The 27,242-nt window shown below is 40.5% G+C and overlaps 1 protein-coding gene across 4 annotated transcripts in view; it reads right to left on the bottom strand.

Annotated features, from left to right (window-relative positions):
- Positions 1 to 27,242, bottom strand: part of sept9b (septin 9b) — a 134,596-nt gene that overhangs the window by 64,155 nt on the left and 43,199 nt on the right. For 2 of the 4 annotated variants that reach the window (XM_037536433.1, XM_037536431.1), the window contains exons 2-3: positions 4,667 to 4,934; positions 3,144 to 3,490 (exon numbers count right to left, since the gene is read on the bottom strand). In XM_037536433.1, the coding sequence (XP_037392330.1) occupies positions 3,144 to 3,490; positions 4,667 to 4,934 (615 nt within the window). Of the gene's footprint in view, positions 1 to 3,143; positions 3,491 to 4,666; positions 4,935 to 13,370; positions 13,511 to 19,395; positions 19,483 to 19,704; positions 19,724 to 27,242 lie in introns of those variants that run through there. The other 2 variants (XM_037536429.1, XM_037536430.1) reach the window with 2 other exon arrangements.

Genomic DNA, 27,242 nt, shown 5'->3' with positions numbered 1-27,242 from the left:
GGGAGGGAGGGAGGGAGGGAGGGAGGGAGAGAGAGAGAGAGAGAGAGAGAGAGAGAGAGAGAGAGGGAGGGAGGGAGGGAGGGAGGGAGGGAGAGAGAGGGAGGGAGGGAGGGAGGGAGGGAGAGAGAGAGAGAGAGAGAGAGAGAGAGAGAGAGAGAGAGAGAGAGAGGGAGAGGGAGAGGGAGAGGGAGAGGGAGAGGGAGAGGGAGAGGGAGAGGGAGAGAGAGAGAGAGAGAGAGAGAGAGAGAGAGAGAGAGAGAGAGAGAGAGAGAGAGAGAGAGAGAGAGAGAGAGAGAGAGGGAGAGAGAGAGAGAGAGAGAGAGAGAGAGGGAGAGAGAGAGAGAGAGAGAGAGAGAGAGAGAGAGAGAGAGAGAGAGGGAGGAAGAGAGACAGATAGAGCTGGCAGAAGACTTCACAGACTGATTGTAGGTTACAGACCCGTTGCTGTGACCTCTTTTAAACAGCACTCTTTCAGATGTTAGTTATTTAGTTCATTACACTTTTGTCGCTCAAGCAAAATAGAGCAGAAAAAAATCCCAGCAAACCAGCCAAACATAAACACCCAACACCCAGAACTGTTCAAATAAACAGTGGAGAAACTACATCAGCTACATGTTTAAATCTTCAGACATAGACAGCATTTAGATCTCTAGCTGTAATATTCAATTAGACCACACCTCAGCTGAAATGTCCTGGTTAAAAACAGGCATAAGTACAATCAAGACACACGTTCGCTGGCCAATGTGTATATTATGTCTATCAATATTTTGAGGTCAAGCAAATGTATGTCTTGGTAAATACTTACACATGGCTACTGCTTCCTGCCTTAGCACTTTAGCAGTGACTGTAAGCACGACAGTGCCAACGCGACTATCAGAAACCGCTTACTGTGTATTACTGGATTCTGATCTCAGTTTCAGCAGCCAGGATTTTGTCACCTTAGGAACATCCACAACATCAGAGATGTTCTGACTAAATCAGACGTGGAGAAATCTCATCCATGCCTTTATTTCTAGCAGGATTGATCACTGTAATGGTCTCCTAACTGGACTCTGGATGTCTTAAAGATGCAGGACAAGTGTATTTATCTGATCTGCTGTAGCAATATGAGCTAAGCAGAACTCTCTGATCATTAGGAACTTGTCAGTTAGTCCTGCCAAAGGTGCCATACTGGGCCATTCCATGGCAGGACTTGGGAGACCAGTTACAGTTTCTTCTCCATCTGCTGTGCTGCTAAATCAGAACCAGGAAAAACTAAAGAAAACTATACAAACAAGCTAACAGGTTACTAGCTAATCACAACTCATACATTTAAATACACGCTTTCTGTCTGTCACTCCGACTCCAGCCTCTCTCTGCATGCAATCATTTTCTTTGTCCTCTAAACGGGTCGTATTTGACCCTCAGTTACTGAAACAGCCTGTCCTGCGGTGGGTTGTATCTGTAGACGGCTAACTACACAAGCATTAACAGCAGGGTACAGCTCAAAGCACCACAGAACAAACAGACATGAGACTTTACCTGATAAACAAATGTTTTTAATCATTGGTTCACTGTTCTGATATGCATGCTAGCCAAGCTAACACTAACCAGCTAGTCTCTTCTGGTTAGCAGTTCAATAATTCCAATTTAATAATTGGAAATTTGTTTTAGATTGAAGCTTTGATATTTATTAAAATAGTGGATTTAAATTTATGCAGTGCTTTGATTTATTGGGCATTCATGTGAGTGAACTAAATATGTTTGACCGTTTTCAGGTTTGAAATGACACAGCAGGATGCTGTGGCAGAACACTGACATAATTGTAGAGCCAACCAGGGAACAGCAATGTCGTTTTTCATCCAACTGAACGGTTCTGAGGCCCCAACTACGGTTAACTAACTGTGCTGAAAAAAATGTTTTAAGCCTTCCTTTTCAAACCATGTCCGTTACGCTCCATGCTCAGAGCCGTTTGGCCTTACAGTGGAAAACAGGCCTAAGTGTTAGCCCAGTCTCTGTAAACGTTAGCATAGTTAGTCTAGCCTATTTTATGAACATGTTTATCGAAAGTTGTGAGTGAGTGTGTTTACATGCACTTAATGTGATCATTATCTGATTCCAGCATTTACCTGATTTCTTAGATCAGATTAAGGTCTAGAAATGTGAGCAGGTAATCTGATGCAGAGAGCTGGATTTGAGCTCAGCAACGGTGTTTTTCACTGCATGTAAACTCTCACTCTGATTTCTTTCGTTTCTCTAAACCTGCACATGTGTGAAAACAGAGCGCTGTCCCAAAAACAGCAAGCAGTGATTAACACAGCACCTGCAAGACGACACACAACACTTTTGGAGTGACACTGAAACCAACTACATAATTGACAAAAATAAATGATTCAAATGTTTATCCTAATATAGATTATGTATATTCATATTTTTCACTAAAGGGATTTCATGTTTTTACAAAACATTTTACGTTACATTTACGTTGCATCTGATTTTCTGCAGCTATTAGATTATTAAGTGCAGTGAGTGTTAAGAACTTCGGGGTAAGCCTGCTGTTTGTCAGTGTTTCTGCCGTGTTAATGCCTCGTTGTGGAATCTGTCCGACATGCAGCTGGACATACTGGCTGTGCCCCAGATTCTGTACAGCCAGAGCCTTCAGCTGCCTGATGGCTTTGTCTTGGTCATGGCTCAGTACTAACTTTCTCATGGTCACAGCTCAGCACTTTGCACAGAGCTGAGATCTTCTTCAACCAAGCTCAACCAGAGTCAATACAAAGATCTGACAAATTAAAATGACAAGCTTGAAAAAAATGAAATGTTACCCACTGCCACTTTTGTGAGCATACCATCCTGAATACAACCATGACACTGACAATATTACGAACAGGCGACACTGCCGTTAAGCGTTTCCTGCTGTATTGTTTCATAGTGCCCTACTTAAGCTTTAGCAGCTTTTGTGCCATTGTGACCAGCTTTAGACAGAAAGGCACACAGGTGACCTTCTTGATGCAGAGCTGTTGTGTTTACTCTAGGAGGGTGCTAAGCTGTCCAGCTTATTTACTTGTCAGTGAACCCAATTCCATCCCAACTGTTTTCAGCTACACTACACAAATGAACTAACATGGCTCTAAGACAAAAAGCAACAACAAACAAAAACCTACTGTGTCCGTCAGTGCTGGGTGACTTCCGTCCGGCGTGATTTGGTGAGGCACACCTCGTTGTGATTGGAGTATGATGATGATTCTCCTGACCTTTACTCTCAGTTGGCTTGGTGACACTGATTTCGGGCCGACGCGACCCGTCCCCTGGGCTGGGTGGCTCGTTCCTCCTGAATGTAGTCTCAGGGAGTTTGGAGCTGGCGTGCGGCACCACGGCGGATGGTGTCCGGGAGATCGGGGCGATGGTCTCCAGCGTCTTACTGAATGTGACTGAGTGTTTCTGCGTCTCTGGCGTCTTGCTGTGGCCCAAAGCCTCGGGCCTCTTCAGGCCAAAACGGGCGATTCCAGCGCTGAAAAAGGCAGGTTTGATTATGCTTAGAAAAAGCTCAACTTTAAAGCTGAAACTGAATTATTCCATAAAAAAAGTTAAAGAGGTATGTAAACTGGACCTCACCAATATTACTGATGTAAATTCATAAATTCAGTGACTCGTTGATTCTTTAGGAAACACCTAATTGCAACTTGAAACGTCACATTTCATGTCCATCTAATATGATTCAATTGGGATGATTCAGAATTATCATTGCAAACAGAGGAGATACTTACACAGTAGTAGACAAATAACAATGCCACCGTTTTTCTTAGTTTTACATGTGAAAAAAGCAGAGGTATTGCAGAAACATCCTAACTCTGAAATCATATCTGTTTAGCCATTATGACGGCTTTGGTTAGGACTGAATTTAGGACACCAGCTATTACAGAATAACAGTTTCTAACATCATAATCTTATCCATTAAACCAGATTAGAAAACAGGGGCCATGTTACAGAAACATTCTGTCTTTTATCTTAAGATCTGAATGGTCAAGATAAGATTTTATTACAGAAGCAAATCTGATCTTTATTTAGGAAATGTATCTTATCTTACAGCATCTTATCTTCAGTTAGTAAATCTTAACCTGCTCAATCAAAATCAACAATGCACTGTCATGTGTGTTCTGTAGCAACCAACCATACACACACAGGTGAAACATAAACACTTCTAGCATAACAACACTACAGTTATTTATACTGTAAAATGCACACACTCTGATAGCAGGGAGTGCTCTCACAGCATTCTTATCTCACTTCAGTATTCTTTTGACTTTTTTTACACCAGTAACCAGGGTAACAGTAGCTATTACTCACTTTTTCACATTATTTTGATTACGTCTTTTCGTTACAGCTGTGTGTGTATGGTCTGTTGCTAAGTAACAGACATGATTGTTGATTGTCAGAATAAATTTAGTGGGTTAAGATTTCCTTTCCTTGAGATAAGACGCTGTAACATAAGTTACCCAAATTAAGATCTGCTTTTGTAATTTGAATTTGTGAAAAATCTTATCTTGACCTGTCAGATCTTAAGACACAAATACAGGACATTTCTGTAACACGGCCAAAAACAAGATTTATGTCACAATTTAATTAACAGAGTAGTACAGAAGCACGTACAACTGCATCGTTCTACAAACAGAGTACAGATCTATACCTGGGTGATCCATCGATGGCTTTGCCGTTGTTGTTAGACGAGATGTCTATGGAGAGCTCGGAACGCCGTGACACAGGTTCAGGGGTCCGTGCTTTGGGTTTGGAGATATCGAAGGGCTTGGTGCCATTGGAGCCAAGCTCATAGTGCCGGCTGGTGGATGGGGAGATGGCGCTGCGCTGCTGAGCATTAGAGGGTGTGCGGCGGATATGGGGAGAGGAAGAGTGTGAAGAGGAGTCCACGTCCTCCACCTCGAACGACCTCTTCAGGGCTAAGTGCAGAGAAAACAGAACAGAGCTTTCTCAGACTTGAGTTTACAGCAGTAAATACAGCATCAGTCTAATGGGAAAAAAAATCCTGAGAACAAAGTTTGTATGTGACATGCAAAAATCTCTAGGCTGCATAGAACTTTGTTCATAACAAGCTTCTGTTCTGGCCAAAACTCTAGTCTTAAATAAAACAGCAATGGCAAACATGTTTCTCCATTAAAAATTCCACTAACACTAGGCTTAGGTTTGTTCTTGGGAAATCGGCCCAATCGGTTACATAACATAAAACTCCCAGCATAAAACGTGCCAACACAACTTCTCAAGAAACTCATAATTTAAATATAAAACTCATCAGTGCAGATATCTAATCTGTGATCTGTTGCATTTAGAGAGAAAATCTTCATTAGAGGAAAAGACCTTGCACAGAAAACACTCCACAGGGAACGAAAATCCCCAAACAAAAACAGAGACTCTTCTCTCATTACGGAAACCTCGCTCTTCAAACATAAGAGACTAAAGTAGAAGACAAATTAGTCGACATCACTTCCTGCAGAATGTGAGGAAGCCATGGGGTGATGTGTTCACTTGTGCGTGCACGTGTGTGTGTGTGTGTATGTATATGAGTACAGCTGTCCCCAGTGGGATACTCAGTGGTTGTGTAATAACTGTCCCTAAAGGAATACTCAGTGGGAAACTCGCAGAAGAAATGGACGTGTGGGTGCCTTGAGGAACCGACCTAGTTTCTCTGATGAGCTCAGACATAAATTCAGTCGTCTGTGGTGTGTTCAGGGGTTTTGGAGACAGCTTTTACATTCGGATTGTTTGAAGTGCTATATCTAGAGATGCACGATGATATGCTGGTATCAACAAATAATATCACAATTATTCCAAATCAATATGTGATTATGTATATATTGCACTTTATAAGACCTAACGTCACTTAAACAGTCTGCTCAAATGTCCACTGAGATTTTAGCCAATTTTAACAAACATACACAATCACAACCACTTCCCCAATTTGGGTGGAGACACATAGGCTAACAACTCAGGGGTGTTTAATACTAAAGTTCATGTATACAATTTTACTCTGTTGTGGCACAAGTTAGCAAAGCTGCTGTAGTTTCTCAGCATATTTTCTCAGTACTCAGTGTGCAGTGTGTTATTCTGAGTGAATCGGCTTTATTGATAATCCTCTGTGGACAGAGCTGTCTGTAGTGGCTGTGTTTCACGTAGCAGGTCGGTCAGAGGGAGTGTCTTCGTATAGTGTGCGTATATAAATTGCAGCTTTATATGAACACTATGGTCTATTAAAATGTACAGTGTGAGTCACCAAAGAACAAGATGGCTTTAGAGGACATTCAGCTAACCAGCCAATCAAAGTGATTCAGACGTAAACTCCACAAGTGAGCTCTTCGGATGAGTTAGCCTTATATCTGCTGTGAGAGACTTTCTCTCAGGCAGCTGCTCCTGCACACGGTTTATGCCTGACCACTCACTCTTAACACATCCACTAGCAGCCAGACTCTCACATATAGAAACGCTGCACTGGCCCACAGCACCAATCAGGGCATTACAGCATGGACCATAACTGAGTGCATTAGTCTATTACAATCTGTCAGAGTGACTGTGTGGATCATATGAACAATATAGAGCACTCTTTAAATGAAACAGTAGAAGCCATATCGCCCCCTACACTTCCTGTAGTGAACTGCAGTCTGTCAGAATGACTGTGTGGATCATATGAACATTAAGGAGCGTTTTAAATGGAACAATAGAAGTCAAATCGTCCCCTACACAACCTGTAGTGTATAACAGTCTGTCAGAATGACTGTGTGGATCATTTGAACATTATAAAGTGTTAGAGCACTTTTTAAGTAAACAACGTACTAATCAACTTTGTTGACTAATTGTTAAAGCCCCAGTCATCAGTAATTTGTCATTTTAAACATAATATTCCCAACGCTTGGATGAACGTGAGAGCATGCTCTGACTGTTTTTCTGCTATTTTCCCACACTCACAGTAAACTGAAGGACATTAAAGAAAGTTTCACTTCGTTAAATTTTTTACAGTGCAATAAAATCTGAAATGAAAGCTTGAGTCTCCTATTGTGCCACCCTCCAGTCACAAAGTTCCCATGTGATTTGGATTCAGAATGAAAGTCGGTGTATGAAAACAGTGAGATGTGGCTTCAGACAGTAGATCAAACATTTCCACATGCACATTTCCAACACACACATTTACAAACTTCTGCTACACAAAGCAACCACGCCACCCAGTCTCTCCATCACTGGAGCTGACGGTAACAGCCTCCGAGCTGACCCCAGGCCACGCAGGAGCAGCCAGAATTGTTCAGTGCGTGCAGAACACCCCGTGACAAATTCAAGCACTGATGAATGAGTGAATAAATTTCTGCTCAGTGGTCAGAGACCTTGGCTATGGCTCATGTGGGTCACTGCCTCCAACTGCATCAAGATAATCACAACTGACAATATATTGTTGCTGTCAAAATTATACCAAAATATAAAAATCTTACAACATTCAACTTTTTGCACCACTGCTCTGTACATTGTGCGAACATTTAATGAAAAACATCAACTGTGTAGTTAATTATGTAATTAACTATTTACAGTCTGTGCTGACAGATAAAAGCCTGCATTTTTTTTACATTTTTTCTATGAAAATAACACACACTAAAATAACTTTCATTAAACTCTACACACAGTTACTTTTCATCAAATTGTAATCATAATAAAATATCTTCTCCTCCTACTTACAAACACTAATATGGTTTGGATTGGAAGCGCAGAATCTGCACTTTCCACACACTTTTTTCATTTGTTTCAATAAATAAATTAATAAAAAAAATGTTTAAAAATCACTGCCAGCTATAGCAGTGACTTGTAAGGGTTAAAAGGTAGTTCAGAGGTCAGGAGAGGTTCACTAGGTCATAGTTTAAAAAGGTCAGAGAGAGAGAGAGAGACTTTCTCGTGATCCCGCTGTGAAATGTACACTGCATTGCGTTTTATAACTCTGGACAGTGAAAGAAAATAAATTCTATGTCAATCAGAAAGATTTGTGATGCACCCTGAAGCTGTGTAATGCTGATTGCCTGGCTCCTTGTCAGACAAGAGTTGGAACAGTGCAGAAACATGGCCTGGATGGGTGTCACTGAGAGTTGAAGAGCACTCTGCAGCCCTCAGGCTTTTATAACTGACCAAAAGTCTGTCTGTCTGTCAACATCTACAGTAAAAGCAAAGCTGGACGTCTGCTATTGGGCGCCACCATGATGGCTGGACCTTCAGACAGTGGAAATGAAGGTATCCCTAGTGGCCACTTACCAGTAAAACCCAGACAACACATGCGATAAGGCAGACTATAAGAATCACAGAAATCTAAGGTCACAATACTTGAAGCCTTTTTAACAATACTTACAAGACACATCGCAATTTTTATATTTTAGTTGGAAGACACACAATGCACCAGTGTGCATATGCATATTATATATATATATATATATATATATATATATATATATATATATATATATATATATATATATATATATATATATATATATATATATATATATATATCTCTCCATAATGCAAATCCAGGTCATTTATTTTAGTCCATTGATGACAAAATTTGCATACACTGTAAAGTTTAACAGGCATTTTCAAATTATGTGAAAAACTAAATAATGTAAAAAAAAAAATAAAAAAAATGGAGGTTTTCTTCTGACAAAAGCGATACTTGTATGTACACACACACACACACACACACACACACACAAATATACGCATATACACATATACACACATATACACACACACACACACACACACATATACATATATATATATATATATATATATATATATATATATATATATATATATATATATATATATATATATATATATATATATATATATATGACAGTTATACATTACTGCAATGTTCTCCCAACAAAGTCAACGTTTCAACGTTCGAAACCTCCCTCTATACCTCTATTTTATGAGTCTGGGATCATATTACACAAACATATTTGAAATCTTATGTTAACTGTTTCATCACAACAACTGACAGGACAGTAGCTATTACAGAATAACAATTCCTAACTTCATAACCTTTTCCATTAACTTTGTGTAATATCGTTTGCTTTTCTAAACATCCTAACTAGACTAAATCTCCTAAATACTGTCCTAACCTAGATAAACACCAACAGTGTCCTAACTTCCATTTAAATGTCTGTTTCTATCTTTTTTAGGCAGCTCGGTCAGGCAGCGTAGTTCACTACTAGCATAATGACGCTACATTTACTTATACTGTAAAACGCTGCTTTCACTGTGAGATGTTTTCGTTTCTAACTCTGTGTTTTAAAAATCTCAGACACTGCAGACACACGTCTCCACCATACCCTCTTATTACCTTCAAGTATTGATGACAACAAGTCACATAAAATATTATAGTGATGGCACTCTTACCCAGAGTGGATTAATATATAGCAGACATATGTGAATTAACATGGCAGAAAATTGGGTGCAGGACTGTGGTGTTATCCACTATCCTATCTGTCCACTTAACAAACATTATATTGTCCCTTGAGGTTTTAGTTTTCTAATGTATCTGAACGTGCTCAAACTCTCCAGAAACACAGGGGTCACGCAACTAACACAGTGCTCAGCAAATTCCACTGTGCACATAAAATGTGCATAATGTGATCCTTGCAAATACATGTCTGTGATATATCACTCAGATGTGGTGTGAAGTCTAATAGCAGCAGATGTAAATAGAAACAGGAAGCGCAACTGTCATAATGAAACCCCAGCAACATCTCTGAAAGGCTAACTTTAAAGACAAACAACAGACAAACAAGAAAAACATTCTTTACCTTTAAGGACTCATAACCTACATTTTTTCCTTGTATTTCACTTTTTTCACTGACACCAACTTATAACATTTGTGTGGCTTTATGTATGAAAAACTGCAGCTTTTATATTAACATAATCTTTTTATCACTTAGAATTGAACAGACTGTTTTTGTTACTGTGCCCTTACGACTTATATCTATATATATATATAGATAGATAGATAGATAGATACACACACACACACACACACACACACACACACACACACAATTCCAAAAAAGTTGGAACGCTGTGTAAAATGTAAATAAATGTAAAAAAAAAAAAAAAAAAAAAAAAGTGCAATAATTAGCAAATCTCATAGACCCATATTTTACATAGAACACATATCAGGTGTTGAAAGTGAGACATTGTACCATTTCATGAAAAACATTAACTCATTAAGAACTTGATGGCAGCAACACATCTCAAAAAGGTTGGGACAGGGCCATGTCTACCATTGTGTGGCATCCCCTCTTCTTTTAACAAGAGTCTGGGAAGTGAGGAGACCAATTACAGGAGTTTTGGAAGAGGAATGTTGTCCCATTCTAGTCTGATGTGGGATTCTAGCTGCTCAACAGTCCCGGATCTTTCTCGGATGTTTCATTTCATGATGTGCCAAATTTCTATTGGAGAAAGGTTTGTATTGCAGACGTTAAACACCCAGACTCTTCTCTCTTATTCGCTGAAATATGCAGGCCTTTCCTGAAAGAGATGTTATCTGGATGGGAGCATATGATGTTGTAGAACCTCTATATACTGTTAAGCATTGATAGTACCTTACCAGATGTATAAGCTGCCCATGCCATAGGCGCAAATACAACCCCATATCATCAGAGATGCAGGCTTTTGAACCTCTTTCACCTGCCTCTTAAGTCCACAGGGCATCCATAGTTTCCAAAAAGAACTTCAAATTTTAATTCATGGGAACGCAAAACAGTTTTCCATTTTGTCTCAGTCCAATTTAAATAAGCTTTGGCCCAGAGAAGATAGCAGCGTTTCTGGATCACGTTGACATATGGCTTCTTCGTTGCACGGTACAGCTTTAATTTGCATTTGTGGAACTCACAGTGAACTGTGATCTGGAAGTGTTCCTGACCCCATACAGTGATTTTCAGTACAAAATCATGCCTGTTTTTAATGCAGTGCCGCCTGAAGGCCCGAAGGTCACGAGCAACCAATATTGACTGTCGGCCTTGTCCCTTGCATACAGTGATTTCTCCAGATTCTCTAAATCTTTTGATGATATTATGTACTGTACATGGTGGGATATTCAAAGTCTTCACAATTTTACATGGAGGAACATTTTTCTGAAATTGTCCCACGATTTGTAGATGCAGATTGGTGAACCTCTGCGAGCCTTTGCTTCTTTATGCCCAGATGCTTTTTATACCCAGTCATGCTCCTCCAGCTGTTTTTTTATTGGTATCAGTTACTTTTCCAGCCTTTCGCTGCCCCTGTCCCAACTTTTAGGAGATGCATTGCTGCCATCATGTTCTTTTTTCATGAAATGGTAAAATGTCTCACTTTCAACATCTGATATGTGTTCTATGTTCTACTGTGAATAAAATATGGGTCTATGAGATTTGCAAATGATTGCATTCTGTTTTTATTTACATTTTATACAGTCTCTCAACTTTTTGGGAATATTGGGGTTGTGTGTGTATGTGTGTGAGAGATGGGTGCCCTTAAACTTATGTTAATGTAATAAGCATGTAACATTTTATAATTTCTATTAATCCATTCAATAATAAATGACGGCACAATGCTAAGGTTGACAAAATCAGAAAAAGTAGTTACAAGCACATCACAGCTCACAGAGAGATTTCACACACTTTTATAAGCAGGCACAGGAACAAACTCTTTCCCTCTCTTCCTCTCTCACACACACACAAACAGCCACACACTTTTTTTCCCCTCTAGTCGTACTTGGCATCACAAAATACGTTTTTTGTGGAATTTTCTTTCCCATCAGAGAGAAATGAGCAGACCATCAGTCACCCTGATTAATGTAACAGGAGCTCAACAAACCAAATCAAAGCCTCCATGCGTAAAACTCACAGAAAGCTGACAGATGATCCTCTACATGTTTATCCCTGCTTATAGCTTTTATTTCTATATAAAACACAATCTGATTGATCGCAGACTGACCTGAGAGCATGATTGATTACTTTCTTCCTAAAGACCAAATGTACGCTAGAAGTAAAATCTTCCCTCTACTCATTACAAAATGAAGAGAAGTATAACACAAACAGAAAGACATTAACTATAATCTAGATCAGAGTCATTCTGGAGAATTTCTAGAGGACTATTAATCCCTGAATGTTCACACAATGTAAAGCACAGCTTGAGCCACCAATATGCTCATAAGAAATGAGTGGCAGTTTTCCCAGCCTAACAAAGACAATCAATGCTTGTTAAATCCCCACAGTTTTGTATAATCACCATAGAAAGTTATGGCAAATAGAAGGTGCCATGCTACAGGAGCTGCCCATGATCCTAAGGTCACAATGGCGAATGTCAAGCGTAGGCTAGAAGGGTATAAAGCCCCCCAGCACTGGGCTGTGGAGCAGTGGAACTGTGTTCTCTGGAGTGATGGAGCTCCATCCAGTACCTTTGGGATGAGTTGGAGTAATCCAGAACTAACCATCCAACACCAGTACCTGACCTCACTAATGCTCAATCAAATCCTCACAGCAATTTTTCAACATCTAGTGTAAAGCCTTCCCAGAAGAGTAGAGGATCTTACTGCAGCCAACAAGGACAAACTCACAATTAAAACCCTTAATTTCAGAAGAAATAGTGGAACAGAAGGTGTCACCCCACAACTTCAAGATGTACAGTGTGTCTCAACCAATCACTGGTGTCCAAGGGGAAAACATCTGGTCATACTGATACACACTTAAAAAAAAAAAGGAAGCTAGCATTGAACACAGCTCAAATGTACAGAGTGAGAAAGAGAAAAGAGGAGCAAGAGAGCTGTGAAAGATTTGAAAAGAGGGAACTCCTGCCAACTCCATGCGGAGAAGAGGGGAAGCCGAAGAAAACGAGGTGAAAACGAGTGAAGGTTAGGAGAGGAGGAGTGTGTGAGATCCAGATGTTGGGCTGTCGCCCCTTCAGAATCTCTCTCTGTGTGTCTGAATGAGAGATTTCCTATAGACACACTCCATTGAGTGCAACATCTGCTCTCTCACACACACACACATAGAGCAAATCAATACCAGACTGCACTGACTTAGCTTAGATACAGTTATGCTGCAGATGCTCTGAGAATATCACCCAAAAATAAAGAGATATGAAGTACATGCACAGTTAAGTTGATGAGTCATGCTATTGAATAAAAAATAAACCACAGCACATAACTTGGCTGCATTTATACTTCACTGAAATAAGTGAAATAAGTTCACACAGATTATAGTTCTGTTTACTTACTAACAGAGGCTCATTCAAAATGCATCCAGGTTATTATAAGTTAAACTACTTAGGAGTTGAAAAACTCAAAACAGCAATATGAAAACAAGACAAACCTTCAAAATTGATCCCCTCTGATTGTGCATTTTCAGTTAAATCTGACATGCTGCTGCTCCCTGTATGAAGCAGACTACTCACTCTTCTAAACTCACTCCTCTAAAAGCAAAACGAATCCCAAATTTGGAGCCGACTGTTAGCAGACGGAGAAAAAGGCTGCACTTTCGATCACACACTCACACACTAAAGAGTCTGACTCCTCTTAAAGGACTAATGCTCTTTTTCTCCTCCCTCTAACGCCCCCCACACCACCCCACCACTCTCTTTCCTCTCGTCAGACAGCTCAGAGGAAGTTTGACACTATTTGCGTTCACACTGTGTGTTGGTGCTCATCTATAATGTGATCCTAAGGTCACCAAGCATTAGCTAGAGGTGTATAAAGCCCCCGAACACTGGGCTGTGGAGCAGTGGAATGGTGATCTCCAGAGTTAGAGTTCTCACTCTTTTCAGGAAATTACTTTCCAGAAATTTTCCAGGACAAATTCCAAGAAACTTCCATTTTCATTTTAAAATAGATGATTCTTAAAGGATTCTTTAGTAAAGACAATGGTTCAAAGAACCATTTGCTCAAGGTCCTTTGAGTCTTCATGGTTCTATATAGAACCATTTCCTTTTCTAAAGAAACTTAAAAGAACCATCTTTTTTAAGAACGTCTCCCGAATTAATTCAAACTTCATTCCCACAGCTAAAAACACTTTAAACACTTTAAAAACACTTTAGGGTTTCAGAGCTTATCTGCTTACTAAGAATTATATTCTAATGTATAGAAACCCAATGCAATAATAGAGATACTAATAAGCTAAATATACACAAAATCATCATTTATAGGATACTCTCTATTGGGAGGGGTCTGTCCCAAAGCCTAACCTCTAAAATTACACTTTTAAAATAAAACTTGCCCTCAGTGCCTTTTTGTCTCTTTAAAAGTGAAGTTAGATATATCATCAGTTTAAAGTTTAAATAAAAAAAAATGCTGTCCCACATTTTCATGTCACAACAAAAACACAGAGTTTTAGTCTGTAGACCTTATTTTAGCCACGCCCCTCATGTTAGAGCAGGATGTGCATCCCTGTCCCTCATGGCCACATAGTGAGCAGTTAGAGCCCATTGTTTTGAAGTAAATGTGTCCAAAAGCCTAACAAATCTGTATGGAACATTAAGAACAGTCACTACTGAAACATATATTTCCATTTTTAAAATGAAATGATCAATCATTCATTTTCATAAAATAAATGTAATGATGATATGGGGTTAAAAGTGCTGCTAACAAAAGGTCATCTTAAACGGACATACTACAACCTTCCTTAACATTAAAGTGGACAGTGACTGACTGATACACTGACACACTCACCTCAATCACCATTGGTGTCAAAGTAGCCTTGCTCTAGGTGTTCCGACACAGCGTCCACATACCTGTTCACACAGACTAAAAGATGCGTCTCTTTTCCAGGACTAATATTTCCAGCACGTCTTCCATGACTACAGCGCTAGCCTATAAATTCTCAGGGGTTCCAGTACGTGTTGGAACCTGGAGCTCCTTCCAATACCTTGGGGATGAGTTGAAGTGATCAAGAACTGATCATCCAACATCAGCCTGACCTCACTAATGCTCAATCAAATCCTCACCGCAATGTTCCAACATCTAGTGTAAAGCCTTCCTAGAAGAGTAGCGGCAAAAGAGGATAAGCTCACTCTTATTATTCCAATTAACAGAATAATTGAGCAAGTAGAGGTTCATTAACTTTATTAATGATAATATGTTTGCTAACACATCACTTAAATATCAACTGATACCGTGATATTGTGATCTATTAGGAAATATTTATTGTGATGTTGAACTTCATCAACACTGGCCACCACTGCTGTGAGTGAATAAACTGAGAATAAGCACCACTCTCTAAACAGCTGTGGTCACTCTTAACACACACAGACAAAACATTAAATCCCACACAATCAACAACATAAACTCATATTCGTTTCAAAGGAAAACATACACAGACACGCATGGTGCAAACAAGAGCTACAACGCTTTTGCTATGATAAACACTTGTGAATAAAAGTGTGCCCTACATTCAGAGTTGATCCTCAGTTCAACTCTTCACTCTCCTGGGTGTATAACTGTCCCTCTGCAGCAAAGGAGCTGTTACACTCACCGTCTGCTGATTCTGTGGAAGCTAACGGAGCCCAGGCTTCCCTTCAGCTCTGTTTGGTTTGGCCCTGAGACAGCTCTGCAGGGCTGAGTCTGAACTGGCTTATGGAGCAGCAGTAAGATCCAAGACCACTTCAAACACACAGCTTCGCTAACTGAAACACAGGGCACAGCTTCTCGGCACTTAAAGAAGTTCTATTTCTCTGACGATTAGGTTGAAAAAATGTAGATGCTCTGGAAAGACCACCACACACACACACACACACACACACACACACACACACACACACACACACACACACACACACACACACACACACACACACACACACAGCGAATACTCACTGTTACATCACAAGTCTAAGTAACGAGAGTAGAAAATAAAGAACAAAATAATCCAAAATAAAGATTTGTTTTGTACCACCACTCACCACAGACGACAATTCAGCACAGCTCTCTCACTTTGAAAACAACAAAAAACTAAAAGGCTAAAACCTCATTTAATAAAAGCTAATAGCCACGTTCACATGCAGCCTGATAATCCGTTAACAATCCGACTAACACCTCATCGGAACAGAATACATCCATGTAAACACCTATCCCATTCAGAACACAATTTCTATTTGATTGAACAAGGTGAGTAATCCTGTAAATAGTCTATTTAATGGAAGAATTGTTGTTTGGTGTAGCGTAGTGGGTAACACCTCTGCCTTCTACGCTGTAGACTGGGGTTCAATCCCCCACCTGGGCAAACACCCTACACTAAACCAATAAGAGTCCTTGGGCAAGACTCCTAACACCGCCTTGGCCTCCCTGTGTAAAATGATCAAATTTTAAGTCGCTCTGGATAAGAGCGTCAGCCAAATGCCATAAATGTAAATGTAAAGAATAATAGCCACGTAAACACCTGTATCTGATTACATTCCCCATCGGGAAGTTTAAGTATATTCTGCACATGTGAGTCACGTCATAGTGAGAGTATATAACATTCAGCATGTCGGGAGCAGAAATTGGTCTGCATAGGAGACCAAGTTTATGCATTGAGCTTTAAAAGACAGCGGTGGGACAGGCTCAATCTTATGTGTCTCAGAACATGACGTCTTCCCCTCGCAGCATCCTTAATAAATACATGTGAACCACATTTTTTTTTTAAATCAGACAAGCGCACCAACTAAAATCTCATCTCATGCTGACTGGACCTCACATGATGTTTGCTGTCATGGTAACGTTTACACTAAGTGGTACTGCACACGTGTGTCATTTTGGATCTGATTACTTGTAGAGCTCATGTAAACGGGAATTTTCCATCAGATTGTTGAGTAGAGTGAGCATATTAATACCTCTTAATCCATAATCGGAATGTATTTGATCAGATTGGCAAAGATCTTTGCATGTAAACATAACCGATGTTGAGTTGCTGAATTCTGTCAGTAAATGATTTCCCAAAACTTTTTTGAAGAATATTTTAACGAATTCAGTCTAAGCTGTAAATGTGCACAGGCTTCTTCAAAGATGTGACTAGGATGGAAAATCTGCCTAAGACCTAAATGGAATAATTTTCATACTGTTTCATTTTAACACATAATATTTTGAAAATCAAACCAAATATTGGGTTCTGAATTAAAACCAGTATAGAATTTGGAAATACAGGTATCATTAACCACCAGGTTAGCCCACCTTTGACACAGCAGCCCTAATGGAGCATATCTCAGACCTGAACCTGGGTTTTTCCCTGGTGCTTTCTGACCCAGTCAAGGAGAACTGCGCCGAGCTCTCTTCAGCTCAGGGAGCGTCATCAAAGAGCCAAGGCGACCGGGTAAGAGGCCATAGACGAGTGCACAAACGCTAATACGACAGTGTTGAAAAAGAGCGGGAGATACGCTGCCATTCGATCTGCACTGCGCTCCAAGGCCTTTAGCCTTACTGCTAATTAGCAGCATGTCGTGGCTAGGGGTTGAATGACTGTTAACAAAAACACCCAGAGGAAAAAAAGAAAACCTTTTCCATTTTCCTTCAGTAATTACTTTGCCGTCTTTCTCTGGGGGTTCACACAGCTCTCTGGTGGTCACAGTAAACTCACAGACTTCTTAAAAGCGCTGCAGTTAAAACAGTGCTGCGAAGTTAACAGGCAGCGAGTGATGGGCTTGTGACGCACGCTGCAACTGGAGCCGGATAGAGTCAAATTCACCCCAGTGAACCCCAAAAAATCAGTCGAGATCTGAGCGATAAAACAGCATTTCTTACTAAGTAAAGAGAGATGGAGAGCTCAGGGCCCAGTCTGTGCTGTTCGAGAGAGAGAGAGAGAGAGAGAGAGAGAGAGAGAGAGAGAGAGAGAGAGAGAGAGACTGATACTAATGTTTCCTCTCTCTGGGTAAAAGTCTGGAGCTGAAGCTCTGGTCTGGCAGACACCATTGACTTTGAAACTGAGTGAAACTCCCTTTGGGGGTTCATGCCATGCTACAGATCCCCAAAAGGTCTGAACGAGTACATGCCACAAACATCTCCTCGACTGATCCTGACTCACTCCTGGGCCCATAAACACAGCAAAGCAGATCAGGTTAAGAACTGAAGGACAGGGTCAGTCTTAGGGTTAGAGTTAGCATTACCGCTAGGGATACAGTTAAAGTTAGGGCTATCTGAAGTAGAAGTGAAAATATCTGCTTGATTATATGGTTAAGAGTGGTTTGATAAGAAATGGTACACTTTAGAGAAACTTACTAACTGTACAGTGGTGGTGACAGGAAGCAAGGATTATGATATCTCGCCATGTGATTTACTATTCAAGACCACCAATGGGCCTAGACTTGAGTTTTTATATGTAATGTTGATGATGATAAAACAGTGGTCAAGATTCCTTTGGTGACAACTTTGCTTTACAGCGTCCTGCAGGTATCTCTCCACAGTACATGCATTTAAAAAAATATGTATTTCAAAACAATTCATAACAACTGACTCAAGCACCAAACCCCTCTGAACAACTCTTTACTTCTCAACTTTTTAACTGTGCAAAAATTGGTGGACTGTCTTCTTCAAGTATGACATGAAAAAGTATAATAGTATGTGTGTGTGTGTGTGTGTGTGTGTGTGTGTGTGTGTGTGTGTGTGTGTGTGTGTAAGCAGCGATGACCATTCCATGCTGGTTTATGCTGCTCCAGTGCTAGATTAGCTAGTTAGGTCACCCAGCATGGTCAAGGCTTCTGTAAATGTCAGTATTTGGAGAACAAAAGAAGTAGTTGGAGAACCAACTGCATGCTTCATTATAAAGCGAGCAAAATTACTCCAGGTTTACTGAATTTACCACAACGCAGGATGCCAAAGTTCAGTTTCTGTGGCACTAGATTCTTTTTTTCTTGGTTCCAAATGACGGATATCTGAAAAAAGGGCTCCATATTAATATCTCTGCTCGGACACAAACCCCAGCTAACTACACTGGCTAGACTCTTAAACAGATTGTGTTTTAAGGGTTCTTTAATCAAGAAAATATAGAACCATGGACATTCAAAGCACACTTCAGCTATACGCTACAACAGTAGAAGAACCCCAAAAAGGCACATTCTCCATGAATCTGAAGAACATTTCTTGATGCAAAGGACCCTGTAACCATGCAAAGGGTGCTTTGAGTGCTCACTGTTCTATATAGAACCATTTTCTTTACTAAAGAACCCTTGAAGCACCATCTTTTTAAGAGTGTATATTTGGCATAGACATTTTTCTTGACCACTATTTGAACCCGTAATTCATAAATCTGTAACAACACCAATAACTCAATGCCTGACTGAACTCTACAGCACTGTGGATTAGCATCACAAACACAGTTAAAGCCCACCAGCTCACTTCACTCTGGGCTATTTAAGGTAAAAACCTAATTAACTTACCACTCATTTCATCTGACAATGTCTCATCCAGTTCATCCGACAGTCTCTCATTCATTTCGTCGGACATTTTCTTGCTATAAGGCCACTCTGCTTCAAACAACAAAAGAAAAACAGCAACTAGCTAACTCAGCTAGCGTTAAGTTAGCTGGATAAACAGAGCCAGCTAAGTTAATGCGGTACTGTACAGGGATAAATTAGCATTAATAAGCGAAGTCGCTTATTAAAAACACTTAGCTACATGATAAACACCACCGACATCTGTTTGTAAGAACTGTCATTATAATATTTAAGCAATTACCACTAAAATACCTGCCGTCTCTCTACTGCTGCTTCCTTATGAGGAGAACGACCGTTAGCTCCCCTTTAAAATTTAAACGTAACGGACCACAGTGACGGGGAGTCGATTCCAAAGGAGTCGATTCTTCGACTCCAGCTCGTCGTCGCCAGTGATTCTGAGATTCGAAAGGCTTGGAGTCGACTCTTCGAGTCCGTGTAATTGACTGGTTTGTTTACGATGTTTTATGATAATTCTGCCGCTGATAAACACGTTTTTCTCACTCGGCTACGCAAAAACACAAACTGTTTCTTCTTCCTTCGGCTGCTCCCTTTAGGGGTCGCCACAGCGGACCATCTGCCTCCATCTTGCCCTATCCACTGCCTCCTCTACTTTCACACCAACCATCTTCATGTCCACCTTCACTACATCCATAAACCTTCTCTGAGGTCTACCTCTTCTCCTTCTACCTGGCAGCTCCATCTCCAACATTCTTTGCCCAATATATCCACTATTCGTCCTCAACACATGTCCAAACCATCTCAACCTGGCCTCTCTGGCTTTATCTCCAAACTGCTCCACCTTCACTGTCCCTCTGATCTGCTCATTTCTAAACACAAACTGTTCATTTTTTTCATTAGTAGGGCTGCAACAAACAAGGATTTAAAACTGTACTGTAAACTGTGGAAACTGCTTATTATGAACTTTTCCGTTCCACCTTAAATGGTGCCCCAGTTGCACTCTTGTACCTGTACACTTATGTACCTGTTCCATCATTTAAGCTGGAACTTCGTCCCAATGAGATACAAAGTTGAGTGTAATGGTGAGGAATGGCAGTTTACTGTTGGGCGATTAATCAAATGTCACTGTTGTCATAACCAAGCAGTCCTACTGTAAGTGTAAACCTTTTTGAAAAAGGTTCTATAAAGCACCACAAAATGTTCTATTGTTACAGACTTGACATCATAATAATAGAAGGACTCTTTTTGGTGCTATATTGAACCCTTTCCAGAAAGGTTCTATATAGAACCATCTACAGCACATTCTCCACCAATCTGAAGAACCCTCTAATGACGCCAAAGGCCTTTTAGGACTGGAGCTGGACGCTGCTAGGTCAGTGACCGGTTAACTGGACCAAGGTTTGTAATGAATACCAAGTTTGATTGAAGGCATGGAGAGAAGAATGACTGTATAGTTTAAGGGCCGTGAGTTTAATGTCCCTGTATTTTGGCTGCTTCTTTACCTAATAATGGTAATGTGTGAGGAATGATGCTGGCTATTTTTTACTTTTGCGTGATTGGGCTTGAGTGGTCTGACCTTTCAGCTGCAGACATTACACACTACACAGCTCCATAATAAACAAAGTCAAAAGAAACGCTGCCATTACAAAAGAGAACAGATCATTTAACACCAGCAGCTCCAAACCAATAACACACAACAGTCTCTCTCTCTCTAATGAGACACAAATACACAGTTACACTATATAATCAAAAGTATGAGTATGCAACACATTGCTAACATTTACATACCATCAAGTACATAGCTATGTAATCTCCATAGACAAACTCTGGCAGTAGAATGAGTGAATTAAATTAGTGAATTAAATGTGGCACTGTCATAGGATGCCACTTTTGCCACAAGTCAGTTCATATTTCTGCCCTGTTAGATCTGCCCCAGACTACTGTAAGTGTTATAATTGTGAAATGGAAGCATGTAGGAGCAACAACAGTTCATCCACAAAGTGCTAGACCATGCAAACTCACAGGGCAGGGCTGCTGAGTACTGAAGCATGCTGTGTGTAAAAATTGCTTATCCTTTTTTTCATCACTCAATACAGAGCTCCAAAATGTATCAGGAAACAACATCACTACAATAACCCTGAGTTTGGAGCTTGGTTTTCCGTGGCTGAGAAGCTGCACGCAAGCCTAAGTTCACTGTGTGCAATGGCAAACGTCAGCTAGAGTGGTGTAAAGCATGCTGCCACTGGACTGTAGAATTGGAACAGTTCACTCTTTGGTCTGATGGATGAATCTGGTTCGGTGGATGCCAGGTACCAGAATGCACAGTGTAAACAGTAAAGTTTGGTGGAGGAGGGATAATGGGCTGGGGCTGTTTTTCAGGGTTTTGACCACTTAGTTCCAGTTAAGGATGATGTTATTGCTGCAGCATACAAAGACATTTTTACACAATTATATACATCTAACTTTGTCATCTGCAGTTTGAAGAAGACCCTTTTCTGTGTGCAAAGCAAGCTCCATAAAGACATGGTTAGACCAGTTTGGTGTGGAGGAATTTCACAGAGCCCCGACCTCAACCTCACCGAACACCCGTTCTTGGATGAACTAGAATGCTGATTGTGAGCCAGGCCCTCTCGCCCAACATCAGTGTCTGACCTCACTATTGCTCTTTTAACTGAATGGCCACAAGTTCCCACAAACACACTCCACAGTTATATGGAAAGCTTCCCAGAAGAGTGGAGGCTGTTATAGCCACAAAGGGGGCAACTCCATATTGATGCCCATGGTTTTGAAATGGGGCGTCCAACAAGCTCATACAGGAGTGATGGTGTCCACATGTATATGATAACCCATATACTATTACATTCCATTTTATTTGGGGTTTTCCCTGACCGCTGTTAAACACATATATACAAACCTCTAAATTTGACCCTAACCTCAACCTCAGCACAAAAAAAGACGCTTTTACTAGCATTTTTCTCAGAGGGCAGTGCGAAATGGCATACATAAAAAAATTTAACTGAAAAAAAAATTGGGATTAATTAGCATAAGCAGAGCAAATCAGAACACACATGCACCCTTAGCGTCTGTTTTTAAAGCCTTCGCAATGAGCCTTCTTAGACTCCTCTAAAGAGGGGTGTGTCTTGGTGATGAGTGTGAGAGAGAGGAATATGACTCAGAGGATATCCTATACGCCACTTGAATAGAAGTTGTATTGAATTGACTGAGCTGTGGGAATGTTCAGCTCAAATAAACCCACACACACACACACCTGATCAACCTCAAACAAAGAGAACACTCAGTAATAACACAGGCACATAAACACACTCAGTACCTTACACACAGCTCACTGATGCAAATGCAGCACATTGACCATAAAGCACTAACTACTGTTCTGAGGTTGAACAATTTCACAGAACCATAGTAATTCAACTTAATGTGAAACTATGGGTGGCAATGTGGCAACATTTATCATTATTGTGATAACTAACATCACAATCTGCTTTTCTGAACAATTTATGGATATCATCAGTAGCTAGAATGACCGGCTGCATGTTTCATTAGAAAGAGAGCATAAATAGGCCTGATTAATTGGATTCAATGCAGCGCAAATCGTTGAAATACACTACAGGAAGTGGAAGGGGCGATTTTGCTTCTATTCCTTCACTGCTCTATAAAAGAAGAAATGGCTCATCACAGATTGTGTGGTGAAGCTGCTGATTCCTTTCGCTACCCAGTCTGCGTCCCCCACCCCGTTTGCACTGTGCCAACCACTGTAACACATGCACAGAGCACATTGCTTTTATCAGCACTGATTCATGCATTGCTTACAGTGTTTGAGCGGTAACATGACAGTCATATTCCCCATTCGTAATGACATGTTTTGCACTCGTCCATCTACGGTCGGCGAGCTATCCTACACGTTCATCAGTGAAAACACAGAGCTTTAAGGTGTGATTATCTACCTGAGCTGGTTTGCTTTGTTTATGGTGGCATTTGTAGCTTCTATGGATACTATAGCACAAACAAAGCACAAACAAAGCTGGGCAAATTATAGGTATAATCTCAAATGGCTCCCTACTGCCTATGTAGTGCATTATGTAGGCCATTATAAGCAGCTTCTACACACAAATAGTGTATTACAGTGCATCCGGAAAGTATTCACAGCGCTTCACTTTTTCCACATTTTGTTTTGTTACAGCCTTATTCCAAATTGAATTAAATTAATCTTTTTCCTCTAAATTCTACACAAAATACCCCATTGTGACCATGTGAAAAACGTTTTCTCGAGAGTTTTGAAAATTAATTAAAATTAAAAAACAAAGAAATCATATTTACATAAGTATTCACAGCCTTTGCTTAATACTTTGTAGAACCACCTTTGGCAGCAACTACAGCCTCAAGTCTTTTTGAATATGATGCCACAAGCTTGGCACACCTATCTTTAGGCAGTTTTGCCCATTCTTCTTTGCAGTACCTCTGAAGCTCCATCAGGTTGGATGGGAGACGTCTGTGCACAGCCATTTTCAGATCTCTCCAGAGATGTTCAATCGGATTCAAGTCTGGGCTCTGGCTGGGCCACTCCAGGACATTCACAGAGTGGTCCTGAAGCCACTGCTTTGAGATCTTGGCTGTGTGCTTCGGATCGTTGTCCTGCTGAAAAATGAACCGTCGCCCCAGTCTGAGGTCAAGAGCGCTCTGGAGCAGGTTTTTATCCAGGATGTCTCTGTACATTGCGGCATTCATCTTTCCCTCTATCCTGACTAGTCTGCCAGTTCCTGCTGCTGAGAAACATCCCCATAGCATGATGCTGCCACCACCATGCTTGACTGTAGGGATGGTATTGGCCTCGTGATGAGCAGTGCCTGGTTTCCTCCAAACATGACGCCTGGCATTCACACCAAAGAGTTCAATCTTTGTCTCATCAGACCAGAGAATTTTGTTTCTCATGGTCTGAGAGTCCTTCAGGTGCCTTTTTGCAAATTCCAGACGGGCTGCCTTGTGCCTTTTACTAAGGAGTGGCTTTCGCCTGGCCACTCTGCCATACAGGCCTGATTGGTGGATTGCTGCAGAGATGGTTGTCCTTCTGCAAGGTTCTCCTCTCTCCACGGAGGAACGCTGGAGCTCTGACAGAGTGATCATTGGGTTCTTGGTCACCTCCCTGACCAAGGCCCTTCTCCCCCGATCGCTCAATTTAGACGGCCGGCCAGCTCTAGGAAGAGTCCTGGTGGTTCCGAACTTCTTCCATTTACGAATGATGGAGGCCACTGTGCTCATTGGGACCTTCAACGCAGCAGTAATTTTTCTGTATCCTTCCCCAGATTTGTGCCTCGAGACAATTTTGTCTCGGAGGTCTACAGACAATTCCTTTGACTTCATGCTTGGTGTTTGCGCTCTGACATGCAGTCAACTGTGGGACCTTATATAGACAGGTGTGTGCCTTTCCAAATCATGTCCAATCAACCACAGGTGGACTCCATTTAAGCTGTAGAAACATCTCAAGGATGATCAGTGGAAACAGGATGCACCTGAGCTCAATTTTGAGCTTCATGGCAAAGGCTGTGAATACTTATGTAAATATGATTTCTTTGTTTTTTAATTTTAATACATTTTCAAAACTCTCGAGAAAACTTTTTTCACATGGTCACAATGGGGTATTTTGTGTAGAATTTTGAGGAAAAAGATTAATATAATTAAATTTGGAATAAGGCTGTAACAAAACAAAATGTGGAAAAAGTGAAGCGCTGTGAATACTTTCCGGATGCACTGTATATGTCTAAATGAAATCCATTCATATTCAGTCAAAGACTCCCTATCTAACATTTAGTGCTCTAGTCCGGTGTTATGCTGCTTTATAGAGAGGTTCCTTTTCATGATGTGCCAATATTAGAGGAGTTAGAGAGATATTTTCTCAATCTAATCTCTTAATACAGTGCAATGCTGTAAAAAGGTTGGGCATGCCTGACAGTGCTGCACATGTGGTGCTAATCGGGCAAGCTAGATAAGATCGTGCAAAGATTGTGAGCCCCAGAGAAGGGCTTAGCATAGTTAGGGTAAATATTAACTGAGAGCTTGTGTCCATGATGATTTTACATATTATTTAATATTTATATATAATACAAAAAGACGTCATTAAATAAGACAAAAAGCAGCATTTAAATTAGGGGATGTCATGGCGGTACGCTAGCTAAACAACAAAAGCTAAGCAGCTAGCTGGCATGGTAGTTTGCGACCAGTCTAGGAAATAAGGCCTTACAGAATAATAATAATTAATTAAAAATAATTAAAATAATACTGAAGCAATGAGTTAATGATACACCCAAAGCTTATTGTTGCAGTAGTTAAACAGTGACTGTTGTCTTCAAGTGTCCTTAGAAGTTTCCGTGTACAACTTCGGAGTACATAAGTACAACTGGAAATCATGTGTTTAGTTCAGTTATGTTTGTCTGCCATTAAAAAAGTCTGTTTATTATGAATTAGTGCAACAAGGTGAAGAGCAGATGTTTATGAGATGTAATGTGTGAAGCATCACCCATGATTTTATCCTGCGGCATTCATGTTTGACTCCTGAATAACTAAAATAAACCTGTTTACAGTGGATGTCACAGCTTTGTTGATGCCCCCAACTTGGAAACTTGGGGAAAATTTGACACTGTGATGACGTTCATGTGCGCTCAACTTGTAAATATGATATTTCTGATGCAACTTAAAGGCAGCAATTTATTAGATTACAGCTCAGCAAAGAAGACCAGCAGAAACACTATGACGCAGAATAACAGAACAATAATCAAAAAATGAAGCAGTTACAGAGATGATCATTCACTCTGTAGTAGGTGAAGGGAAGCACTCACATCAGTATAGGTAAAGCATAGGCCAACAATTGGTCCTCTAGGGTTTTGCATATCTTCTTAAACTCTCCTTTAAAGGCTCTTCATATAACATGATACTCATATGTTTTATACAAAAGTGCTCCTTTATCTTCATCACTACTTTCCAAAAACTGCAGCAACTTCAGCAGCTGTAAACTCTCTGCACACCATTTCATATGTGTCTCCAATGTGGACTGAATGAAGAATGAAGGGTTTCCGGCATGATGGTCAAAGCTTAGTGGTTTCCTGACTGTCCATTGTCCAGTTTCACACATAATGTATCCACCAGTTCCACATGGTGAGAGGCAGATGACGTGCATCTAAGCCCCTCTTCATAGCCTCATAACCCCACATGTGAGTCACATGTGATCTCGTGATAAGATGGAATGGAAACGGTGACTCTATTCAGGAAACATTTGAACTGTATTTCTATGCTGGATTAGCACAAAGATACACAAACAGATATTATAACGTCCAATTACAATCACGGTTGATTGTCAACCCCAGAGCATTAATATTGTACCAGTGGTCAAAAGATAATTTTATTAAACTGAGCAGGCGGAAAACATATAGGGCAAACCTGGGAGGGAGGTCACCATCAGCCACAGGCTTCAACCTCACAGTGACCCCCCCCCCCCTACACACACACATAAACAACCTACACCCTAGACACAAAATAACACACATACATACCACATATCTACAACTAAAAGAACTTTTTTTGTTCTGACAAAGATCAACTAGGCCAAAACGACTTATCATTGACATTGCTAACTTATCTCAAGTGGGTTCAGAGGCCGGCCTTGCTTTACTTTATACCCAGGATCAGCAACATAGTGGGTACAGACAGGTGGATAGAGACATAAAATGTTGTGGCTCCCAAGGTGGTTTATTTTTTTTGTTGGAAGGACAAAATGGCTCTTTTTAATCTTTGGTTTACAGTCCCCTGCCAATTTTAGCAGTTTT

The sequence above is a fragment of the Pygocentrus nattereri genome, chromosome 30 (assembly GCF_015220715.1).
Source record: "Pygocentrus nattereri isolate fPygNat1 chromosome 30, fPygNat1.pri, whole genome shotgun sequence".
In the NCBI taxonomy this organism is placed as follows: Eukaryota; Metazoa; Chordata; class Actinopteri; order Characiformes; family Serrasalmidae; genus Pygocentrus; species Pygocentrus nattereri.
Note: the sequence above shows the minus strand (reverse complement) of the source record. Positions and strands in the feature narration are given on the sequence as shown.